The sequence below is a fragment of the Bufo bufo genome, chromosome 6, assembly GCF_905171765.1.
Source record: "Bufo bufo chromosome 6, aBufBuf1.1, whole genome shotgun sequence".
Classification (NCBI taxonomy): Eukaryota; Metazoa; Chordata; class Amphibia; order Anura; family Bufonidae; genus Bufo; species Bufo bufo.
The window spans coordinates 161,954,227-161,978,806 of NC_053394.1; the positions used below are offsets into that span (position 1 = coordinate 161,954,227).

The 24,580-nt window shown below is 45.6% G+C and overlaps 1 protein-coding gene across 1 annotated transcript; it reads right to left on the minus strand.

The window, feature by feature from the left end:
- Nucleotides 1-1,822: 1,822 nt before the first annotated feature.
- LOC121003077 (glutathione S-transferase P 1-like) lies at nucleotides 1,823-23,648 on the minus strand. Its single transcript, XM_040434648.1, has 7 exons — nucleotides 23,633-23,648; nucleotides 21,161-21,196; nucleotides 20,474-20,580; nucleotides 3,395-3,482; nucleotides 2,972-3,075; nucleotides 2,791-2,898; nucleotides 1,823-2,015 (listed from the first exon to the last, which is right to left on the minus strand). Coding segments are annotated over exons 1-7 (633 nt in total). The 5' UTR covers nucleotides 23,634-23,648; the 3' UTR covers nucleotides 1,823-1,826.
- Between the last annotated feature and the right edge of the window lie 932 nt (nucleotides 23,649-24,580).

Sequence of the window (24,580 nt, forward strand, 5' to 3'; positions counted from 1 at the left end):
GTATATTATTGCTACATTGTTCTTATAAATTTTATTACTTGTATTTTATGGGGATTTAATGAATATTTTCTGCACATGTCAATTTGGTTGCCAAGTGCATGAGTGCTCGCTCATTTTCCTATTACTACAATTCCAAGAACTCCTTCTTGATGTGTTATTCTTGTTAACAAGTCTACATTAATAACTACTAGACACATTTACTTGCGTACCTTTGGTTTACGAGTGTCCAAAGAAAATGACTCAACTTCTGATTAGTTGGCAGGCTGTGCATCACACCATAGTAATGTCAGTCTCCCACAACTCCCTCAAAACTTGTTACCTGCAGTGAAAGAAAGCAAGTACAGCTTCTGTGCATGCACAGATGAGCAGGTACACATGCTGCAATGAAGGGGTACAAGGAGATGCATTGTAAAACAGTGGGTGCAGCTCTCCACCTGCATGCCCACCGGTGATGCAGGTGGAAGTTACCTACAGCAAATGCTTTTACAAAGTGACGGGGGGGAATGGAGGGGGTCAACAACTTTAATGCATTTTCTGAGATTACATTTTATGACCTAGGTTTATGTGCATAAGATCTTCTGAACGAGCCATAGTTATATTAGTGTGAAAACCCGCTTCAACACAAAAAAAGAAAATAATTTATCAGCACGTCAAACTCCCATCCCGATGGCTGGCCCGCACAAGATATGGACGCAGGAGGACCAGCTTGTCAGAAGACAAAGCCAGTGCTTGGTACTCATGTCACACCCACCCCTCTTCTTCTATGGAGCTCATCATCAAAATGCTACAGTCTCCACCCTGGACAGGCGCAGTCTCTACATTAGTATGTCGGCTGTCCCCACTCCACACACCATTATCCTTCCACTATACTCCTTGTGGAAAGTGGTTTTCTTTATGTCTTGGCGACCCTTAGACTGACCTACGTAGCACCGATAGGATTGCATAGCATTATATTGATTTATGATGTACTGTCTAACACTAACATGATGCTGTAGGTCAGGACGAGAGCCCTCAGACGCACACTGCAAGTTCAATGCACTGAACTCTCATGTGAAACCAGCCTAAAGGCCCATGCACATGTGTATTTTGCGGTCAGAAACAAAACACATCCGCGTTGGATCTGTATTTTTTGCAGATCCATTGTAAGAATGCCTGTCGTTTTCTGCAAAACAGAATTTTTTTTGTGTGGCCCATTAAAATGAATGGTTCCACATAGAGCCCTGTAAAAAAATTGGAATGGGAAAAAAAAATAAAAAATGTTTGTGTGCAGGAGTCCTCTTATACTCAGTTTCTGTGGGGGTCACAGCAGGACTCATTTGCCATAACCCCAGAATCTGGGAAAGAGGAAAAAATATAAATCAATAATAGACTAGGTTAGATTATTTGCAATTCTGGGTTTGCAGATGTAGCAAACGTGCGAGTCGTGTTGTGGCCCCATTCATTTCTACATGAGTACTGCTACACTGAATACTGACACATTCTAACAACCCATTGTAGGCAACCATACTGCCGATATGGCCCTCAGTAAAAAGGCGTTTGACACCAGATCTAGATCCATTCAGGGAAAATTAAAAAACATACATACCACCACCTTTCAAAATATTTTATTTTTCAACAATCCAGGAGAAACCAGTAATAACTATTCACAGCTTCTATCTAGTAACAACCTACAGTTACAGGGATGGTGAAACTGTCAGAGGTGCCAATAAAATTCTCTTTAGGACACATGGAGAGTGGCAGTAGGCACATCTACGTACATTACTAGAGTCTGACTTTACGGTTTTATTGTAGTCTGGATTCATAACCTTTTCCACTTTCCTCAATGCTCACTGCTTGCCATTGCCATTGATTGGTCTCTTCTTGTGGGCATCACTGGAGAGATATGCTTCAAGCTTGGGACGGCTACTAATGCGTTTGACATAGGCACAGAGGAGTGGGAAGCCTGAAAGGCAGTCTGGTGCCAGAACAAGATGGTTGTGCAGAAGATCCACCAGGTTGTAATCGGCAAAGGAAATCTACAAAGCAATAGGGAAATAATGCAGTTAGATATCACAACTTTAGGAGTCAACGACTTAATGGGTATTCCGGCCCAACCAGTTGCTCCGTTCATTTCAGGAGGGTACAGGCCCCCCACCCCCCTGCATTTCTTAATTGTTCAAGTCACCCTGAATTTGTGGTCAGTTCGCAGAAAGGTCTATGAAGAGGGGAACCAGTATGGAGAACATAATACAAGTACTGAGCAGATTTACTGTCAGCTGGACTATTAAACAATGAATGGCCCTGATAAGTGAAGGAGACATTTCTCTATCTCTAACATATACATTTCTCCTCCTCACTTGTACTATGGATTTATACAAAGTTGTTTATAATCCAAGGTACACATCAATGTGTTTCCATGGTAACAGACTACAAACAATCATCCTGCTGTCATACAGTTTTCCATATGTCCCTTACTTGCTGCTAAAGTACTGGAGCAACAAAGTTGGTTGTGAAGGTGTGCACAGCTTTTAGATCTTTATGAACACGAGTATTCCTATGTGGACTTTCCATTTCTTGCAGGCTCTCTAACAGCAGCCTGTGTCAGAATTACATTTTTTTTTTAAATAAAAATCTTTAATGTATGCAAATATCTGCAGGTAAAAAAGTACAGTAATCTATATATTCTCCAAACACAGAATAGGGCTGCCATAGATGTGCATGGAGGTTTTTTTTTCTTTTTAAATCAAATTTTCTGATCAATGGCCTGTCAATTAAATAGTCCTAGTATAACTAAAGCAAATCAATACTCACATGAGCTCCTACCACAAACCCCTTCCCCTCATTATTAGAGGCAAGCAGACGTTCAAAGTGACCAAGGTCAGTGGGCAGAGCCTTAACGTAATCATCTTTTCCATTCTCCTAAACAAAAAAGGAAACATGAATCTTCTGAAGAGGAAGACATTTCTCTGTCAGACTTCTGGGTGTCACTCACATAGTTCTGATAGATCATCTTCAAATACTTAAGCCGAAGATCTTCCACTCCGTCATTAACCATGTCTATGAGGCTTGCCTCACGAGGATTTTTCCCATACAGATCTACAACCCAATCATAGTTCAGAATTAGTAAATATATGCAGAGGGATCCACAAGCTCAATACATGAAAGAACAAAAGAAGCTCCGACACCTGAGTTGCTCCTGATCCCCCAGTCATGTGGATTAAAACATCTGGCAACGGGGTGGGGGAAACAGCCAATAGCAGGCCATGACAGGGACTAGCCTCCCTAGAGTCACCAGGAGATGCAGCTGTGCGGGAGATCAGGAGCGGCGCAGGTGCTGGGGAGGTGGGCAAGTATAATCTATACGAGGGGCCTGGGCATATGTTAGACTTTGTATAACCCCTTTAAGTTGTAATACCATGATTCCTGGCAAGAAGGCGCAAAATGGCATTGGACTGATACAGAGTGAAGTCTCCATCTTTCAATCCTGGAAGTTGGCCATACACCTACAAGGAGAAAATAAGACAAGGAACTGTAAGATAGTTTGACAGCACTGAATGTGTTAACTACAGCAAAATTCCTGGCATCAATGGGATCTGATTGATGCAGAAGACAACAAAAAAAAACACCTGTGTAAAGAGTACTGGTCAGGTCCCCACATCCACAGTGATGAAAGCGCTCCTTCCATGCATACAATCAATAGGGATGAACGTAGGGAAAATAGAGGAAACATGGGTACTGGAAGTGGAGCATCTAGGGCAGGAGACAGGAACCTTCGGCACGCCAGCTGTTGTGAAACTACAACTCCCAGCATGCTCCAATCATTTCTATGAGAGTTCTGAGAAGAGTAGAGGAAGCATGCATGCTGGGAGTTGTAGTTCCACAACAGCTGGAGTCTCCCTACTCCTGGTTTATAGTATAAGGACAGGAAGGAACACAGGAGAGGTGAGAATTGATGACCAAACCTAATGATAAGCAGGGTGTTCTAGTGGTGATAACTAAGGGCCTTAGACTGAGAACATAATATATTTATTATTTATAAATTTACATAAAATTACTCAAATATTAACCACGTTCTGGAACATCCTTTCAGAGATGGCAGCTGCCGAGTGGGTGGCCTGCTGTCAATGACCGCAGGACACCCCAGAAAGAAGGCAGGGACCATTCCTGTAGGTCCCTGCCTTCTAGATTGCTGTATACACAGTGCTCAACAAGTCCTGTCCAGGCCCGGTGGTGATGTGACCGCCAGGGGAGTGCAGGAGCTGACGGGTCTTCCACAGATCACGATCAGCCCTGCACTGAGGCCATGACGAACTTGGTCTATAGGGCAGGCAAAGACCCGGTGGAACACCTTACCTCCCTTATGGTGGGGGTGATCAACGCATGGAACCCATTTGTGGTGGCGAGAGGGGACAAAACAAGGCGCAGTATGGTCCCTAGTTTTGCCCCTATGGAGAAACCCTAAACTTCCAGAATTGGCTTCTCTCTCAGACTGAGTTCTGGCTGCAGAGGGGGATTAAATACCTCACCCAATTGTATGATGAGGGGGTTTTTAAGACTCAGCTCTACAGGCCGAATACAATATACCATGCTCATCCCTCTTTAGGTTTTTCCAGCTGAGGCATGTACAGTCCTGATCAAAATGATAAGAGCACTTGTAAAAATGCCAAACAAACATATTTTACATTGTTGGATCTTAAGGGTCCAAGTAGAGCTTCAACATGCAACAAGCAGAAATGAGAGAGAGACAAAACATTGAGCATTCAATTAATTGAAAATAACGATTAAACTGAAACAGGCTGTTTTTCAGCTGATCAAAATTTTAGGACCACATGCCTCTAAAAAGGCCAAATCTGTGCAAAGATGTGGATTTATTGTCATTTTCTGTCAGGTAGTCACACGTTGTGATGGCAAAGGCAAAAAACTCCCTTTTTGAACGTAGTCAGGTTGTTGAACTGCATAAGCAGGGTCTCAATGCACCATCGCTGCTGAGGTGGGACGCAGTAAGTCATTTGGAATTTCTTAAATGATCCTGAGGGTTATGGAACAAAAAAGGTCAAGTGGAAGACCCAAAAATTTTTATCAGCACTGAGCCGGAGGATCAAATTGGCTGTCCTCGACCCAAATTAAGGCCCTTACTGGTGCTGACTGCAGCCCCATAACCATCAGACAGCATCTGAGACTGAAGGGATTCAAAAACAAAAAAGTCTTCAAGGACCTTGTCTCCTTGAACGCCACAGAACTGCTCGTTTGGACTTTGCAAGAGAGCACCAAACATGGGACATTCAAAAGGGGGAAGAAAGTTTTATTCTCTGATGAGAAATTTTTACCTTGATGGTCCTGATGAATTCCAACGTTACTGGCATGACAAGCAGATCCCACCCGAGATTTTTTCTACGCGCCACAGTGGAGGGGGTGCCATAATGGTCTGGGGTGCTTTTTCCTTCAGTGGAACAATGGAGGTTCAGGAAGTGCAGGGGCGTCAAACAGCCGCTGGCTATGTCCAAATGTTGCAGAGAGCATTCCTCATGACTGAGGGCCCTCGTCTGTGTGGTAACGACTGGGGTTTTTCAACAGGACAACGTTACAGTACATAATGCCCGCAGGACAAGGGACTTCTTCCAGGAGAATAACACTCTTTTGGCCCATCCAGCGTGTTCCCCTGATCTAAATCCAATTGAGAACCTTTGGGGATGGATGGCAAGGGAAGTTTACAAAAATGGACAGTTCCAGACAGTAGATGGCCTTCGTGAAGCCGTCTTCACCACTTGGAGAAATGTTCCCACTCACCTCATGAAAACGCTTGCATTAAGCATGCCGAAACAAATTTTTGAAGTGATAAACAATAATGACGGAGCTACTCATTACTGAGTTCATGTTTGGAAGTTGGATTTCTTCCTATTTTTTTTTTGGAGGTGTGGTCCTAAACTTTTGATCAGCTGAAAAACAGACTGTTTGTTCATTTGTTGTTTTCATTAACTTAAATGCTCAAAAATTTTTTGTCGCACTCCCATTTCTTCTTGCTGCATGTTGAAGCTCTACTTGGAACCTTGTTAAGATCCAGCCATGCTAAAATATAATTGCCATTTTTCAAGTGGTCTTAAACTTTTGATCAGGACTGTATGTGCGTCCCAATTCGTAGTGGGCCCTTTGCGGCTAGAATATGGAGAGAGAAAATTGCCAGGCGAGTAGAACGTAGTAAAATGTTCTGCCTTCGAAGGTTGATACAATATTAGTGTCCCATAGCCTATATCTAAAGCTTTCGCCAAATGGAAAGACGACATCACGAATTTAGAGCTGCGGCAGGAGAGGGAATTGGCCTCTACATGGAGATCTGTGATTTGTGCGCAGGATCAGCCGATTCAGACTAAGTGGATACACAGTATATTTGCTCGCATATACAAACTCTCAGATATCTGTACCAGATGTGGCATTGGCAAGGGAACGTTCATGCACATGATTTGGGAATGTCCAGTTATTGCAGACTTTTGGGAATACATGCACAGATATCTTAATTCCAGACTGGGTCTCCCGGCAGTTATATCCCCAGAAGTTAGTCTACTGGGCCTTGTCAACGACATTATCCCTACCAAATACACTACAATCCTTTATAGGTTACTACTATTCTATGCTAGGAAATCCATCCTGCTAAATTGGAAGCCTCCAAAGAGTCCCCCTTATCCCACTGGACTCCACTCATCAATGCAACTTTACCCATGTACAAATTGACCTTTGAAGCTAGGGGTACACCAGACAGGTTTGAAAAGATTTGGGGCCTCTGGTTGAGTGGCAACTCTGTATCGGAATAACTCAGACACAACTCTGGTGTCTGCAGGTTGCTGCCCGAGTGAATGTGGTGTGAATGTCTGACAGTCTTTGAGAGCGACCAATTATATCCAGGACCACGAGTTAAAAGGTGAAATGTACTTGTTAAGGGAAATATGGCTTTCAGCCAGAACCTCATCCTGATGACCACACAAATATGCCTAATTGGACCCAGTGGTATTCATCCATTCAGTATGGCCAGTAGCATTGTGTCCCTTGTTAGCAAAAAATAATTAACTCCCCTCATCCAATTGATCGCGCAGCCGGCATAGTCTTCTTGCTTATTTCAGGACCTGCAAAAGGACCTTTGATGACGTAAGTGCAGGTCCTGAAAGAAGCAAGAAGACTATGCCAGCTGCGTGATTAATTGGATGAGGGGAGTTAAAAATTAACCCCTCAATCCACATTTTAGTAAGAATTCTGTATTAAGACTGCTATTATTTTCCCTCATAACCATGTTATAAGAGAAAATAAAATGAATAGAACACCCAACCCAAACTTCAGTGAGGAAGTCTGGGTACCACATTCAGTTCTCACACATGCAAAACGCATTGCACCATTTGCGGAAAAAAAAAAAAAACGTAACATCGGAACGCAGTCAAAACTGACTGCAAACTCATGCGGTTTTCCCACAATACAGACACAACGCATCCGTAGCAAATCCAGGACACCCGTGTGAAAGGCCTAACTCTTCTAGCAGAGGTCATCGGTAGGAGAAAAGCCAGTTTTAGGGAGAGCATCTTGGGGGAAATGCTGTCTATTGGCGCAAAAGAATCTGACATCAGGGCTGAAAGAACCAAGTTTAAATCCCAAGGAGGGATCCTATGTCTGCAAACTGGGGATAACTTAGAAACTGCAGTGATGAATCCTTAGGACAGGAAACAGAACTGGAGGTGGAGAGGGTGGTCCCTCTTTTAAAGGGTTTTGTCACCTGAAAAATGGGTATTAAACTGGCTGACATTAGTGATGTGCTAATGTCAGCTGAACATAACTATACAAGTGCCATCTCACTGCCTGAAGCCTTTGAGATTTTTTATAATATGCTAATTAGCCTCTAGGAAAGGGAAGGTGGGTGGTTTGGGGGGCGTTGCACCTGCTCCTAGAGGCTCTGTTTGCCCACCTCTTTTCACGCCCTTCTGTTGATTGACAGGGCCAGGGCAGCGCTGCTCTTCTCCCGTCAGCTGTGTCTACTAAGAAAATCTCGCGCCTGCGCCATCCAGTATTCAGCGCAGGCGCAGTGAGGGAAGGACGTTCTCCGGCAGCCTCACTGACGTATTCAGCACAGGCGCAGTAAGGAAGCCAACAGCCTCCGAGCGTACTTCCCTCACTACACCGAATACTGAACGGGACGGCGCAGGCGCAAGATTTTCCTAGTAGACAACTGGCGGGAGGAGAGCAGCGCTGCCCTGGCCATCAAGAGAAGGGCGTGAAGAGAGGTGGGCAAATGGAGCCTCTAGGAGCAGGTGCAAAGCACCCCCACCCAAATTCCATGTTAGAAAATCTTGATGCCGCTCCCTCTTCTGAGCTCTGGCGTATCCTAATATATCAGTTTACGACCACAGTTGGGGTGTTACTGTTTTCAGGAGAAAGAGGGTAGCAAATTGTCGGGGAGGTATTCTCCTGTTATCTTTTGTGAAAAAGTTTTTCGGCTAAAGCACCATTTTCTTGCCCCGTCGTGTGCCCAAACACTGTTATACGACCACATATGGGGCGTTTCTGCAAACTGCAGAATCAGGGTAAGGGCTTGTTCACACGACCGTTGCCCCTCCGTCACCGTATTGCGGATCTGCAATACACGGGCACCGTTCCGTGTGCATTCTGCATCACAGATGTAAACCCATTCACTTCAATAGGTCTGCAAATCCGGAGATGCGGAACGGAATCACTACGAAGTGCTTCCGTGGGGTTCTGTTCCGTGCCACAAAAAGATAGAACTTGCTCTATGTTTTTGCGGAACGGATGAATGAGTCAAGTTGAATGGGTCTGGATTCATCCTGGTGGCCATATGGAGGTTGCCCGTGCATTGGGGACCGCAAATTGCGATCCCCAATGCACAGAACAGCCATGTGAATGAGCCCCAATAAATATTTAGGTTTGTTTTGTTAGAGATGAGCAAATTTCGACTTCTAAAATTCTATGACAGAATGCATAACGGAATGCCTTTAGAGGCATTCTGTTATTCATTCTGTCATAATAGAAGTTTATGGGCTGCAAAACGGATCAGTCCCATTTCTGTTTTGCAGCCCCAGACAAAAAAATAAAAAATATAAAGGAGCCATTGGCTCCTGACCTCAAATTTTTAGTCGCCAAATTTAAGATGCGCATTAAAAAAAACAAACAAAAAAAAAACACACATGTCTTACCTAGGGTTGTCACGATACCAAAGTTTTGACTCTATTGCGATACCATAAAAAAAGCAGTGTGCATTCCACATTTTATGGAACGTCTGGACCATAACAGAACAGTCCCAACCTAATTTGTCAGGATAAGGTGACAAAAAAAAAAGCTAATTTCATGTTTTTTTCCTGTCATGCACTTTCGGGCGTGGCGATGTGCAATTTTATTGTTTATATATTTATATGTAAAATTGGGCAAGGGGGTGATTTAATATTGGTGTTTTTTTTAACTTTAATATCTAACTATTACCCCCTTTAAGGGCTAGAACCCTTGTCCTATTCACCCTGATAGAGATCTCACACTCCCTGCTGCTGTGCGTTTTGTGCACACAGCACCAGCGAGCCAACTATGGCAGCCAGGGGTTCAGTAGCATCCCAGCTGCCATGGTAACCGATCGGAGCCCCAGGATTACACTGCTGGGGCTCCGATCAGAACTGCCACCAATGATTATAATACTTAAGGGGGGTTCGGTGCGGGACCTGAGGGGTTAATAGTGGTGGGGTGCCGGGTATGGGATATGTCCGGCACCTGCAGTGCAGGCTGCATTTGTATTAAGCATAAACGATATTCATTGATGGTGTAGTAGCCACAGCCCCTCCTCCTCCCTGCTATCAGCCCATTGGTGGCAGCAGCACAGGGGGGAGGGACTGCCTCCTTCCCCTGTGCTGTTGAGAAAAACATGGCACGTGCTGACAGCAGCACGTGCCATGTCAGTTTGTGAAAGCGGCAGAGCAGCTGCGGGTCTAGGCGCAAATGGTGACAAGACTACAAAGTCTTGTCGCCATTTAGCAATTCTAGGTCGCATTTCTGACCATTTTTGTCGCCATCTGGAGCCCATAGACTACTATTATGATGGAATGAATAACTAAAGGCATTCCATTATAGAAATGCACTATGTTCCGTAGGGTGGTTGCGGGTATCGAAATTTCGATACCCAATCGATACTTTTGTCCCGGTATCGATACGATACCGGGATTTCCGTTTTTTCGATACTGGGCTGCGCTTCTGCGCAGTCTAGTATCTCTGAACATGAGCGCGCTGCTATCGGCGCGCTCATGTTCTCTCTCAGCAGCACGGGGAGAAGGAAGCTGTCCTCCCTCCCCCTGTGCTGCTGCCGCTGCCACCAATGAGAAGAGAGGGGCGGAGGAGGGGCGGCAATGAGAAGAGAGGGGCGGAGGAGGGGCGGCAATGAGAAGAGAGGGGGTGGAGGAGGGGCGGCAATGAGAAGAGAGGGGGTGGAGGAGGGGCGGCAATGAGAAGAGAGGGGCGGGCGCACTGCACCCCCAATGATAGGATTACTATCGGAGCGATGGGAGGAGACATCAGCTTCACTAGTGGGCGTTCCTTTTCCCTGCGCTGCGATTGGACAGCGCTACAGCCAGGGAGAAGGAACGCCCACTAGTGAAGCTGATGTCTCCTCCCATCGCTCCGATAGTAATCAGCAGCATGTGGAGCAGGAGAGGAGACAGTAATGGGGCACTGCGGGCGAACGGAGCGGCGCCCAGGACTAAATGGTGAGTGCTGAGACATCGCTGGGCGCCGCTCTGTGTGGCCTAATAGTGAAAGTCTGGACTCATATACAGTAGTCAGTCTTTAACACATACAGGAGGCGGGTGCCGGCAGCAGAATCGCATTGCCGGCACCCTGCCCCTGACAGGGAGCTGCGATCAGCGGCAGTTAACTGCCGCTGATCTGCTAGTACCCGCCTCCTGTATAAAGGGGTAAAATCATTGGTGGTGCAGTGTGCCCCCCCCCCTCAATCCCCCCATCCCATTAAAATCATTGGTGGCACAGTGCGCCGGCCCCTCTCAACCCTCCAGTATTAAAATCATTGGTGGCAGTGGCCACAGGGACCTCTCCACTCCCCCTCATTGGTGGTGCAGTGGCAGCTTCTGATCGGAGCCCCAGCTGTGTAAGCCTGGGGCTCCGATCGGTTACCATGGCAGCCAGGACTGGTTGCCATGGTAACATCCCTGATGCTGTGTGCACAAAGCACAGAGCAGCAGGGACAGTGTGGAGTCCTATTCACCCTGATAGAGATCTATCAGGGTGAATAGGAAAAGGGATGAAAGATCCCAGGTTCTAGCCCCTAAGGGGGGAAATAGTTATTAAATAAAAAGTGAAAAAAAAAAAAAAACACTAAAATATGAAGTATAAATCACCCCCCTTTTCCCAATTTCACATATAAAATATATAAATAAACATATTACATCGCCACGTCAGAAAAGTCCAAACTATTAAAATATAAAAAAAAAATCTAGGTGGTGAATGCCGGAACAGAAAAAATAAAATAAAAACTGCGCGATTCGCCATTTTTAAAAATGAGGAATGCACGTGGCTTTTTTTGTTTATTTTTTTCGCGTGGTATCGAATATCGCAATACTTTTTCATGGTATCGAAACCGAATCAAAAATTTGGTATCGCAACAACTCTAATGTTCCGTAGGTACGGAATCCATAACGCAGTTCACCTTTTACCAACAAACGAAGTGTGAACGAATTTCAAAAAAATGAAATTTGCTCATCTCTATTGTTAGATCGTTAACCCTTGCTGTGTTCCAGAAAAAAAAAAAAAAAAGGGATTAAAATGGAAAAATCAGCAAAATCTATTTTGCTTTAATTCCAATGGAATACCTAAAGGGTTAACATTTCTAAAGCCAGTTTTGAATAGTTTGAGGGGTGTAGTTTCTAAAATGGGGTCATTTATGGGTTGTTTCTTTTTTTTCAATCAAATTGTTTTTATTGTTCAAATAAAGTTGGCATATCACAAGACAATTTGCGTCACAATTTTTCTGATATTTTCTCCCCACCACATCTCAAATACACAGAATTGTATAAAACATTATCATATGTCCATATATTTGATACATCTTCCACAGTCATTGTACATAATGAATATACCAAGATAAAGACAAAACAATTAGAGTTATTTGACTGTTAAAACCCCAACAACTCCCACCCCCCCTCCGCCCCCAAATCAGAGCATGAATTTTCAAGACCTTTTTATATTACAACATGAGTGTGAGACAACCATTCATTCCACAACTTTTCAAACTTCTGAGGACATCCTCTCCTAACAAACACTCCCCTCTCTAAAGTTAACATATCATGCACCTTTCTCACAAATTCATCCACAGTTGGCGGACTCCCCTGGATCCACCTAAAAGCGATCAACTTCCTGGCCACATACAATAGTCTCCCAACTGCCACCTTGACCGCCTCTCCCCCAATCTCCTTCACATATCTCAGCACACATATCTTTGGGTCCTTCTGCACCCTCAACTCCAGGTTACGATTAATCAAAGTCAACACCTCGTCCCAATATCTACTTAGCACTGGACAAGACCAAAGCATATGAAACAGATCTGCACCTTCCGCCATACATTTTGGACAATTGTCATCAGTTCTAATCCCAATTTTCCGTAAAAACACTGGAGTTTTGTAGACTCTGTGGATGATAAACAGTTGTGACAACTTGCCCTGTTCACTTACAGACACTCCCGGGACTGCCTCCAATATATCTTTCCACTGTTCCTTAGGGATGTCTCCCAGATCCTTTTCCCATTTTCTCATCCTAGTAAGAGGGAATTCTATCAAAAGTTTGTCTAAAAGCAGAGTATACACCTGTAATATCAAACCTCTTTCCTCCAGCTGGGAGAACCAGTTTATGGACCACATCCGTTTTTGCAATAATGCATCCCTTCCTTATCGTGACATCATAGGCGTGTCTCAGTTGCAGGTATTGATAGAACCATACTTTAGGAATGTTGAATTCCTGCTGTAGACCTTGAAATTTAAATACATTAGTCTCGATCAATTGACCTATCCTCATTACTCCATGGGATTCCCAATTTCGGACTCCTGATAGAGAAATGAACTCTGGCATCAAGTTATTGTTCCATATTGGGGAAAGCTCTCCTACCCCACCAACTCCCCTGATCAATTTCACCTTTGCCCACACTTTTTTCATAAGCTCTATAAGCGTCACTTTCTCTCCCCCCATGCATCCCTGCACCTTCCAGAATACCCATAAGATCCCTACTACCCAACCAATGTTGCAGTATCTTCCCCGTCACATCTGGTAGCTGAAATTCCATCCAACCCTTAAAATGTTGACACTGAGAGGCTAAGAAATAAATCCAGGCGTTAGGGACAGCCAAGCCACCTTCAGACTTGGGATATTGCAGCGTCTTCAGCTTAATCCTAGCTTGACCATATTTCCAGATAAGATCTCTAAATATTGAATGTATTTTCCTAAATCTCTCAACTGGGATCCATACAGGGGCATTATTCAATATGTATAGTAACTGCGGCATCATTACCATTTTTAGGAGATTCACTCTGCCCACCACCGACAAAAAGAGTCTACCCCATGTCCTTGCCTTCAGCCTAAAGGTATTTAGCGAAGGAGTTAAATTAAGCTCTTCAAAATCTAGCAGTCTAGGTGTTATATATAACCCCAGATATTTAAACTTGCCCACCCAGGGAATCAAACTATCCGCCTGCACACCAGATAGTGCCTGTCCGTCTACCGGCATCAAGGCAGACTTCTGCCAATTTATCCGAAGCCCAGAGAAGCCACCAAATTTATCTATTAAAGCCATGGCTGCATCCAGAGAGCCCCCAGTGTCACCCAGAAATAACAGTGTCATCAGCATACATTGCCACTTTGTTCTGCATCTCACCATATCTAAACCCCACAATATGAGGTGACAGGCGGATAAGGGCTGCAAGTGGTTCAATTGCTAACGCAAACAAAGGTGACAATGGGCACCCCTGTCTGGTGCCCCTGGCCAAAGAAAAGCTATCTGACAGCCCCCCATTAGCTCTGATCCGTGCCTTTGGGCTTGAATACAACACTTTCACCCACTGAATGAATCGAGCACCAAAGCCCATGACTCAATGTTTCCCATAGGTAGTTCCATTCAACACTGTCGAACGCCTTGGCGGCGTCTAACGCAAGTAAGGCCCTATCTCCATTATCTGCTGGAATATTCAGACTGGCATATACTCTACGGATATTTATAGCAGTTGATTTCCCAGGCATAAAGCCCGTTTGATCCGGGTGCACTATAGTTAGTATTACCCTGGACAGCCTGTTCGCCAACACCTTCGCCAGGAGCTTCACATCTGCTGTTAATAGCGAAATTGGTCTATAAGAATCAGGAACTTTGGGATCTTTCCCAGGCTTAGGACTAACTACTATGATAGCCTCCTGCATAGAATGTGGTAGCGAACCCGTCTCCAGAGAATATTCAAGAACCTTAAGTAATTCAGGAAGAAGTATCCCTTGCAACTTTTTATACACCTCCACTGGTATACCGTCTGCCCCCGGCACCTTACCGTTCGCCATCCCCCCAAGAGCTGCCTCTAACTCCTCCAGCGTGATTGGCTCTTCCAGTCTCTCTCTATCCTCCTCTGATAACACTGATTGCTGAGCCTCAGCCAGAAAGGCGGACAAGGCCTCCTCCGAGCTAGATGCCTTGGAAGCATAGAGAGAGACATAAAAACCTTTTAGAATATCTAATATCCCTTTTGTATCCTGGCTACTATTCCCATTACCATCCATTAGCTCTTGTATACAAGAACCCCTCTGTGCCTGAGAAACCACTGAGAGCAAATGCCCAACTTTCTCTCCCTCCTCAAAAGATCTTTGGCGGTAAAAACTATGTTTCCTCTCTGCAGCCTGTAGTAGGTGACACCTCAGTTGTTCCTGAGCTACCTCCAGCGCCTCACTATTAGCCATGGTGGGGATTCTACCAAACTCCCTTTCAGCCTCTGTTACTTGTACATGAGCTTTAACATCTGCCTCTCTGGATTTAGATTTATGCTTACTTATTTCTTTGATCAGTACCCCTCTCAGAAACGCTTTCATGGCATCCCAGACTCCGTGAATTGAAGCCGTCCCTCCAATAGAAAAGTACTCCCTGACCTCCAGAGTAATCTCAGACAAATCACCAAGTACATTCAACCAATGCGGGTTACATTTCCACAACCTCGGTCCCTGCCTAAGCACGCCCAGGCACAAATCAACCTGCACCAGGGAATGGTCAGACAACGACCGAGGGTGATAAACAACATCTCTTATCAATGGCAGCATAACATCATTAACCAAAGCCAGATCTATGCGTGATAATGAATGATGCGTAGCAGATCTACATGAAAACACCCGCTTATCTGGGTTGCGCAGCCTCCAAACATCAAGTAAACCCGTTTCCCTCATAATATTCTTTAGAGCCACACTCCCCGGTGATCCACTGGCACCGTCTACCCGACATCTATCTATGGAGTCATTCAATGTACAATTGAAGTCCCCCACTAGTAGCCACGGCAGTCCGCCACAAAGGTCATAATATCCCTCATTACAGGGGGAAGCAAACGGTGGAGGCACATACACTGACACCAACACCACCTGGATCCCATCAATCTTGCACACTACACACACATACCTGCCCTCAGCATCCACACATTGCTTCAGATGTTCATACCTTATACTTTTATGCACAATCACACTTACGCCCCTGGAGTGAGAGGAATGGATTGCATGTACCACATGTCCTACCCAATTTTTGTTCAGCCACTGCACATTATCATTGGACAAATGCGTTTCCTGCAGGCAGCAGATAGCTGGCTGAAACCGACCCAAATATTGAAATATACATTGTCGTTTTCGTGCATCAGCCATTCCCCTCACATTCCAGCTCAACACTTTAATCACCTGTGTCATGATGAAAGATTACAGCATGTTTGAATCTCACACCCCATACTAATGTCACTCTCTCATAATTCACGCCCCTCACCCCTCTCTGACCCTTCACCCTCCCCCCCGTCCCTCCCCCTCCCCAGTAATCAGGCTACTTTGAAAAGTAACCCCAACCCCCCCCCCCCTCCCAAACATCCAACTCTAACTCAGGGCAATCTGTAAGCACCATGCCCAATGTTAAACAAAAATCATTTCTGATTCCAACACTCTCCCTCAGGTAGAGAATCCTCTCCACAACTGGGAAATACATTTCTTATCCCAACTTCCTACTCCTGCATCAGGATCTACCATGTGGTAGCAACACTCAATACACTTTATAACTGGTGTAACATTAAAGTGACATTAGGGTGCAATCCTATGCATATAAAGTGAGCACAAACTGCAAACTGTTTCCTTCAAGTGTCCAGGGCCCCACTTCTCAGTTGTCGCTCGTGAACGTCCAGCCACTGAGTTGCTTCTTCCGGATCCTCAAAGAATCTGGTGGATCCCAATGCCACCACTCGCAATCTAGCCGGGAACATGGCGTACGGAACTTGTAGCACTCTGAGCCTTTATATCTATAAATCTGCTCCTCCTCCGCTGCACCTCATTGGAATAATCTGGAAAAATGGACACTGACCCCATTCATGACCATCTCATCATTGTCCCTTGACTGGCGTAGGATAGTGTCCCGATCTTTAAAGTGTAAAATCTTCGCCAGTATGGGGCGAGGAGGCCTGCCTGGCAGGAGCGGCCGCGACGGGACTGTGCGCCCGCTCAACCGCGTACAGGGAAGATAGGCCCTTCTCATGGAATAACTGGTGCAACCATTTCTCCACAAACTCTGTAGCATTGGCCCCTTCTGTTTTTTCTGGCATTCCAACAATCCGCAGATTATTTCTCTGCGATCTGTTCTCTAAATCATCCGCTTTGGCGTATAAGGCAGCTATATCTTTCCCATTCATTTTTGACGCCATTTGCAGAGGTTGAATAACATCTTCCAGTGAGGACACCCTCTTTTCCAAATCTGAAGTGCGCTCAGAAATCTTGCACAGGTCGTGCCTGATTATGGACACATCTGATCGCAGACTGCCCACTTGTACTGCGAGCACTTTAAGGGTACTGTTGCAGCTTGCCACCGCCACCATTATATCTTTCAGTGTGGGTTCCCTTGTAGAATCAACCCGCAGGTCTTCTGGAACTATTGCAGGGGCTGCAGATTTGAGTACCGGCTGACCGGCCGAAACCGGATCGTCGCCGTCCATGGATCCGTCCTCCTGATCAGAGGAGGTAGGTATATCAGTCCCTTTATCGCTGGCCGAATCGCCCCCTCCACCGTCCAGTCTGGCATATTTACTAAGTTTAGCAGCCGCGCTCTGGCTCACCGTCTCCTGCCGCGCCGACCCCTCTCCACTTCCGGCGCCATCTTGGCCTTTCTCCATGCGGTCTTGTTTCGCCAGTTTGGACGATTTCCTCTGCATTTTCAGGCTCCCGCTTTTGTCACCGCAATCATTGGACACCTTTCTCACCCCAGGTAAAGTAGTTTCAGGCAGTTTGAGTGCGCTTCCAGTGTAAATGAGCAGGATTTTTGCAGGAGCAGTGAACAGGGAGTCTTACTCCATGCACTCACAAGCCACGCCCCCTCATTTATGGGTTGTTTCTATTATGTAAGCACCACAAAAATAAAATAAAAAAAATTTGAAAATACTAAACCTTTTAATGTCCTAAAAGAATAAACTTACATTACCAAAATGATGCCAACATATAAGTAGATATATGGGGGAATGTAAATTAATGAATATTTTATGAGGCATCACTATGTCTTAAAAGCAGAAATATTCAATTTTAGATTTTCGTTAACTTTTGGATAGAGATAAAAAATATATACATATCTAATAAAGCTAACATATAAACTCAAATTTACCATTAACATAAAGTACAATGTGAAAAAAATCTCAGAATGGCCTGGATAAGTAAGTCTTCCAAAGTCATTACCACATAAAGTGACATGTCAGATTTGCAAAATTAGGCCTTGTCAGGAAGGGGGTAAATGGCCCGATCTGGAAGTGGTTAAGATAATTTTTAACCAGTTCAAGACAGCCAATTTTCCCCTTCCTGACAGCTTATTTTTGCAAATCCGACGTGTCACTTATACAAGCCATTCTGATGTTGTTTCTTGTGACACATTGTACTTCATGTTGGTGGTAAATTTGAGTCGATATGTAAAATGGTGAATTTTGGAAAAATTTGCCATTTTCTAAATTTGAATTTCTCTGCTTTTAAGACAGATGGTATTTTATGAATGTCAATATAATTTTAGGACAGTTAAAGGCTTTGCATTTTAGAGGCAATTTCACCAAATTTTCAAGAAACTTTCCATTTTTTTTAACTATACTCAAATTATTAAAAAGGAGTTAAAAAATGTTGTTAACCTTTTAGGTGAACCAAAAGGAATTTGAGAAAATTGAAGGCAAAATTTAAATGTTTCTTTTTGCAGACTTTCCACTTCAATCCATTTTTCTGTGGCACAGCAAAACAAACTACAATATCACCCCGATGCTGCAGTTTACAGCCAATACGTGGCTCTTTGTGATATACCCTGCTTATTCAGACAAGAACTTACTCAGAACTTACATAGTTTTTCATTATTTTATTTTTTTTAGCTGTCACAGGTACATGCATTTTGTGCACTACATGCTGACTATATGCACGTCAGGATAAAGGGCAGCGTGGTGCTAGCCGGCTGGAGACCACGGAGCGGTGAGTAATAGCAAGCGCGTCACTCATGCTCCATGGTCACATGAACCAAAAAAATCCTTGATGCAAAAAATTTGCATCAAGATTTTTTTTTGCATTCAGTTAACTGATTAGAGTAAGGCCCCTTTCACACAGGCACGATTTCCACGCAGGTGCAATGCGTGAGGTGAACGCATTGCACCCGCACTGAATCCAGACCCATTCATTTCTATGGGGCTGTGCACATGAGCGGTGATTTTCATGCATCACTTGTGCGTTACGTGAAAATCGCAGCATGCTCCTCTGTGTGTTTTCCATGTAACGCAGGCCCCATAGAAATGAATGGGGTTCTGTGAAAAATTGCAAGTGCGTATGCGGTGCGATTTTCACGCACGGTTGCTAGGTGACAATTGGGATGGGGACCAGATCATTATTATTTTCCCTTATAACATCAAAGGTCCTATACCTCACAGAAAAAGACAGAAGAGAAGCCGGCTGCGCAAACAAGTGGATTAAGGCGAGTTACATTTTTTTTTTTTAACCCCTCCAGCCCTATTGTACTATGCATTCTGTATTCAGAATGATATTTTCCCTTATAACCATGTTATAAGGGAAAATACAATCTACACAACCTTGAACCCAAACCTGAACTTCTGTGAAGACGTTCGGGACTGGGTACCACATTCAGTTTTTTATCACGCGCGTGCAAAACACATTGCACCCGCGCGATAAAAACTGAACAGAATGCAATCGCAGTCAAAACAGACTGAAATTGGGTACCTACTCACGTGGGTTTGCTGCAATGCACCGGGACGCATCCGGACACGCTTGTGTGAAAGAGGCCTAATCGTTTCAGCCTTACATCACTCCATAACCACATAATTGTTGTAACCATACGTAACCTGGTTTACATTGCTGGGGCATGTACCGTATCTGCATCCAGAGGACAAGTCTTTTCATCCCCTTCTGGGGTTTCCCTCACCACCTGGGAATGAGTGAGAGCTTCAGGGGTCTCAGCTTCTACCTTATAATCACGACCTGCAGGGGGCAATGTTTCTACCGCACACACATCTTTACCATGAACATCCTGCATGGCAGTATTATACTCCCAAGGTACTACTGACTTACAGGGAATATTTCCTAGATCTCTCTGGCTCATTGCTAGGCAGTTCATTAGTGACTGCGGCCACATCCATTGTGCACACACCTCACTGACTTGCACCATCCGGGAACTCAGGCGCGTCTCCTTGGGTTATACTCACACCAGGATGATCCTCCATTTTCTGCAACACTAGTTCTTTACTCAGCAGTCTGAGGTGTCAGTACTCAAGATACTTGCAGATTCATAGGGTTCAGCATGACACCCCCCCCCCCCCCCCCCCCCCAATGGTGGCAGTCACACAAAATTCCATCCAAGACTTCAAGTCAATATCTATTCTCTTAGAAATTGTGTGGGACCTGGGTGACTTTGGTTTTATAGCGGCAGAGGGTGTGTGGGAAGGGGAAGGGGGGGTTGCGGTGTCCCCTCTTAAACTCCATCAGCACCCCAGATAGCATTTAAACTCCCACCACCAAAAATAAGGGCCTAATATGGGATCTGAACCTGCGCTCCTCTACTCACTCATTCTGTTACTGTAAATCTGACAGGCAGTCTATTAGGGTGAGAGGAAACACTGAATGCAGCAGTATACCAGAGCTGGCATCCACAAGTGATGGAGCGGGCACAGACCCCGATCCCACGCCATCACCTGATCTACATTTTACCATTATACTTTGCCCATCAGGGGTTTCATCTCACCGCAGCTTTCTTCAGATCCCCCTTCTGCCAGTCATCAGACGTTACGACTTCCTCCTTCCATTGAGCTCCCTGGTCAGCCATGAGCATTCGCATAGCTTCACAACGACCTGACAAGGAAATCAAAGAGAAATAACTCACCCCAAACCCCTGCAGACCACAATGCAGTTCTCCCCCAAACATTACAGAAATGAAAATCCAGTCATCTTCTATTATAGCCTCTTCCTTACAGCAGCCCGATATTCTGACTAGGGCCAAGCTGCAGTACCAGACACACGCGTTTGGATGTCGCTCTGTGAGGAATTCTGCCCCTTTCCCACCAGCGGATGCCGCGCGGGTAATCTGCTGCGTGGAAGACCGCCAAGCCCCGCTCCGGACAGCAGAGACACGGAGCAGTAACCTGATTGATAATGCTCCGTGTCTGACCTTTTTACTACAGAATCACGGTGACAACTTTATCTTACCGTGATTCTGTAGTAAAAAGATCAGAGGGGCACGGAGCATTATCAATCATGTTACTGCTCCGTCTCTGCTGTCCAGTGCGGGGCTTGGCGGTCTTTCACACAGCGGATTACCCACATGGCATCCGCTCGTGAGAAACAGCCCTTGTAGGTGCAGCTGACCGTAGTAGACCATCAATGTAAAAATGCTTTAAATGGTTTGGTTCTAAGAAAGAAAACCTCTACTTACCTCTGGCATTAAAATAAATGATGGTGTATTCAGGCACTAAAGAGCGAGAAGAGAGACAGGCGGTATTAATTGGTGGTAATGCTACATGACTTCTGTATATGCCGGTTGTTACAAGTTATCCCTAAGGGGTCATGCACACAGCCGTTGTAGTTTTTTTGGTCCGCAAAACACGGACACCGGCCGTGTGTATTCTGCATTTTGCAAAACGCAACATCCAGCCCATAATATAATTTGTCTGTTTTATGGACAAGGATAGGACATGTTCTATCTTTTTAGGATGCCACACGGTGCACTGTCTGCATCTTCAGTGGCCCCATTGAAGTGAATGTCTTGTAGGAGTTCTGCTCATTTTGGGGGGCTCCAATGTGTACAGAGCAGAGCTGTGGAGTCGGGAGGTCAAACTTGACATTTCCTAAACTCCTGTAATATGTAATGCACTATGCAGTTATTAACCTGAAAACACAATCACACTTAGGCCTCATGCAGACAACCGTACCGTTTTTTGTGGTCTGCAAACCACGGATTAGCAAAGAACGGAAACCGCCCGTGTGCCTTCCGCAGTTTGCGGACTGGAACAGGCGGCCCATTGTAGAAATGCCTATACTTGTCCGCAAAACGGACAATAGAACATGCTATTTTTTTTTGCGGGGCCTCGGAACGGAGATACGGATGCGGACATGGAAAACAGTCGTGTGCATGAGGCCTTAGGTTGTAAGAAACCTATGAATTTGTCCTCAGAAAATGGTAGAAAAGCTCTATATGCATGTCCTGGAAATGCAGAGAATCGCACAAGTCTAAATGGGAATAAAAGAAACATGCAAAAAGTGGAGCCGCTATAGTCGGTGGCTGTCTGGGAATAAATGCCTCACCACAGGTCCCACCATGGAAAGATTCCTACTTACCTACTCCCCGCCGCTCCAGTCCTGTGCGCCAGCTCCTGCGTGTCCATCTTCCGGTCCACGACTTGTATACTTCCTCTCCGGCACGGACAAGATCATCTGCTCCACTGCAGCCAATGACTGGTTTTTTGTAGTGATGTGTTACAGTGCATTATGCCGCCAGAAGGATACGACAGGCAAGCTATTAGGCCGTGCCTCTGGCAGGACCTAATAGGGCTTATACACAGGGCAGAACTGGTGGCCTTCCTTGTAGGCCCAGCTACTTGCACAGACATCGGCAGCCCTCACTCTCGTACGTGGCAGTGCCGATGGCTGACTGAGGGAGTCCCCTTCCTCTGAAACCATTTAGACGCTGTGGTTGCCATCGACTGTAGATCTAAAGGGTTAAACTGCTGGGATCAGCGCTTCCACCATTCGGGTGGGACTCCGCTCTCCACTGTCCAGGAGACCCATGCAGCACTTACATCTTAATGACCGCTGTAAAAAGGCGTATCGGCGGTAAGGCAGTTTTTCTAATGTTTTTTGCACCCTTGACAGTTATGAAATGGCAGCTTTCACTGGGTTTAACGTTTTCCCATAATAAAACATATGACTTTCATAAGCAAGTCTGGCAGCTGTCTAAAGTTAACCACTTCACTGCCAAAGCGCTGATACTGCAGGGAGCAGGTGTGTAGGAGAAGCAGCCAAGATGGAGAACAGCCATTGTGAGTAAGACATCCATGGAGAACAGCGTGCGGTAATTTGCCAGAAGCTCGTTTGTCCGCAGCGAGCAGCAGTTTTTGCGGCTTGGATGCAGAACAATTCACTTCAATGGGGCAGCAAAAGATGCTGACAGCACTGCGTGTGCTGTCCGCATCCGCAAAAAAAAATTATATGCGCGCGTGTCCTATTCTCAGCTGTGTCCTAGACAAGAATAGGAAGTTACATTAATGGCTGTCCGTGCCATTGCACAACGCAAAACACACAACGGTCGTGTGCACGTAACCTAAGGAAGCTCCACATAAAACTACAAATAAAGCCGTCATATAGCCCCAGCCATTGGCCTAGCAGGGTTGAGTGAGCGCAGGGGTCTCATACTACACAGCCATATGGTGGATATATTCTCCCGAGGAAGCATTTTCCCTCCTATGGTTCCCATTGTGAATGGCAGGGCACAGTAGCACTGACAGGTCTATAGGCACAGCACCCTCTGGACTGCCCCACCATGACACATGCCTGGAGCACAGCGCCCCCTCTAGGTTACATCTGTGTAATGGAGGGCTGGGATCCCAGCACAAGTGGCTACTATAGGCGTCACACCCACTTAAAGGGGAACTCCTGCAGTGGTAAAACAAACTCCAGGAGCTGATGCCGGTGACCACTGTATACACAGCTCATCCTGTACAGCAATGCAAAGTCACCCATGGAAAACGGGACGCAGAAAACTACAGCACTTATCCTTAGTTTCTAGTCCATAAAAGTGTAGGAGTCTACAGCAGACATCTTCCACTTCCCTCTGATAAGCCGTAAACACCCAGACTCAGCGATAAGAGCCCGCGCCCTATCGTGCAATGCAAGCGCTGAGGCGTCTTACTGTTGTCTTGCGGAGAAATCCTCAGGCACAGGAGTCACAGCCGGAGAACTGCAGCCAGGTGAGGCGGAGGCTTTATAGGCGCGGAGGGGGCGGAGCTAATGGCGGAGGCAGACTGCGCCTGCGCGGCGGCTCCTGTCAGTCACGGCGGCAGCCTCAGGCTCGGCTCCTCTCACTGCAGGAGGGCAACCAGGCTGTGCTGCCCACCTAGTAAGAGCAAGCCAGGGCGGGGCAGTGGTCTGTGCCCCCCAGCAGCCGCGTTTTTTTCTGCTGTTTAAACTATTCTAAAAACTGTGACAAAAACTCTTTAAATGCGGCTCATGTGAATACGCTACATAGCTATGGGCCATTAAAGGGGTATTCTGCTTGCTAGAAGTTATCCCCTATCCACAGGCTGGGGCATAACTATCAGATCGGTGGGGGTCCTACTGCTGGGGACCCCGTATCTCCTGCAGCCCCCCTGAAATTAAGGAAGTGGCCGGTCACACATGCTGGTGGCCGCTCCATTCACTTCTATGGTAGTTCCGGAGATAGCCGGTACAGCGCTCCACTGTCTCCGGAATTCCCATAGAGATGAATGGATAATGTCTAACAACTGGAATACCCCCATTTAACCCTTTTGAGGACCAAGCCATCTTTGACAGAGAGGTTTTTGTTTTTTCCAACAGTCTTACCTTTTTTTATTTTTTCGGCAGCATAGACGTATTAGGCCTTTTTTACATGAGCGAGTTTTCCGTCCGGATGCAATCTGTGCATACCACTCACAGCAGTTATGCCCAAATGTGCACCCTCACATCAGTTATGCCTAGTAGTTATGCCAACATGTGCCCACTTCACAGGAGGTAAAAAAAATCAAACAGTAAATACTCACCTGGTGCCCCTCACAGCAGTTATGCCTAGATATGCCCCTCACATCCGTTATGCCTAGATATGCCCCTCACAGCAGTTATG

Coding starts and splice junctions, on each gene's coding strand:
- LOC121003077 (XM_040434648.1), bottom strand. Junction 20,581..21,160: donor CATTTATTTTAATGCCAGAG/GTAAGTAGAGGT, acceptor TTTCCTTGTCAG/GTCGTTGTGAAGCTATGCGA. Junction 2,899..2,971: donor AGATGATCTATCAGAACTAT/GTGAGTGACACC, acceptor TTTTTTGTTTAG/GAGAATGGAAAAGATGATTA.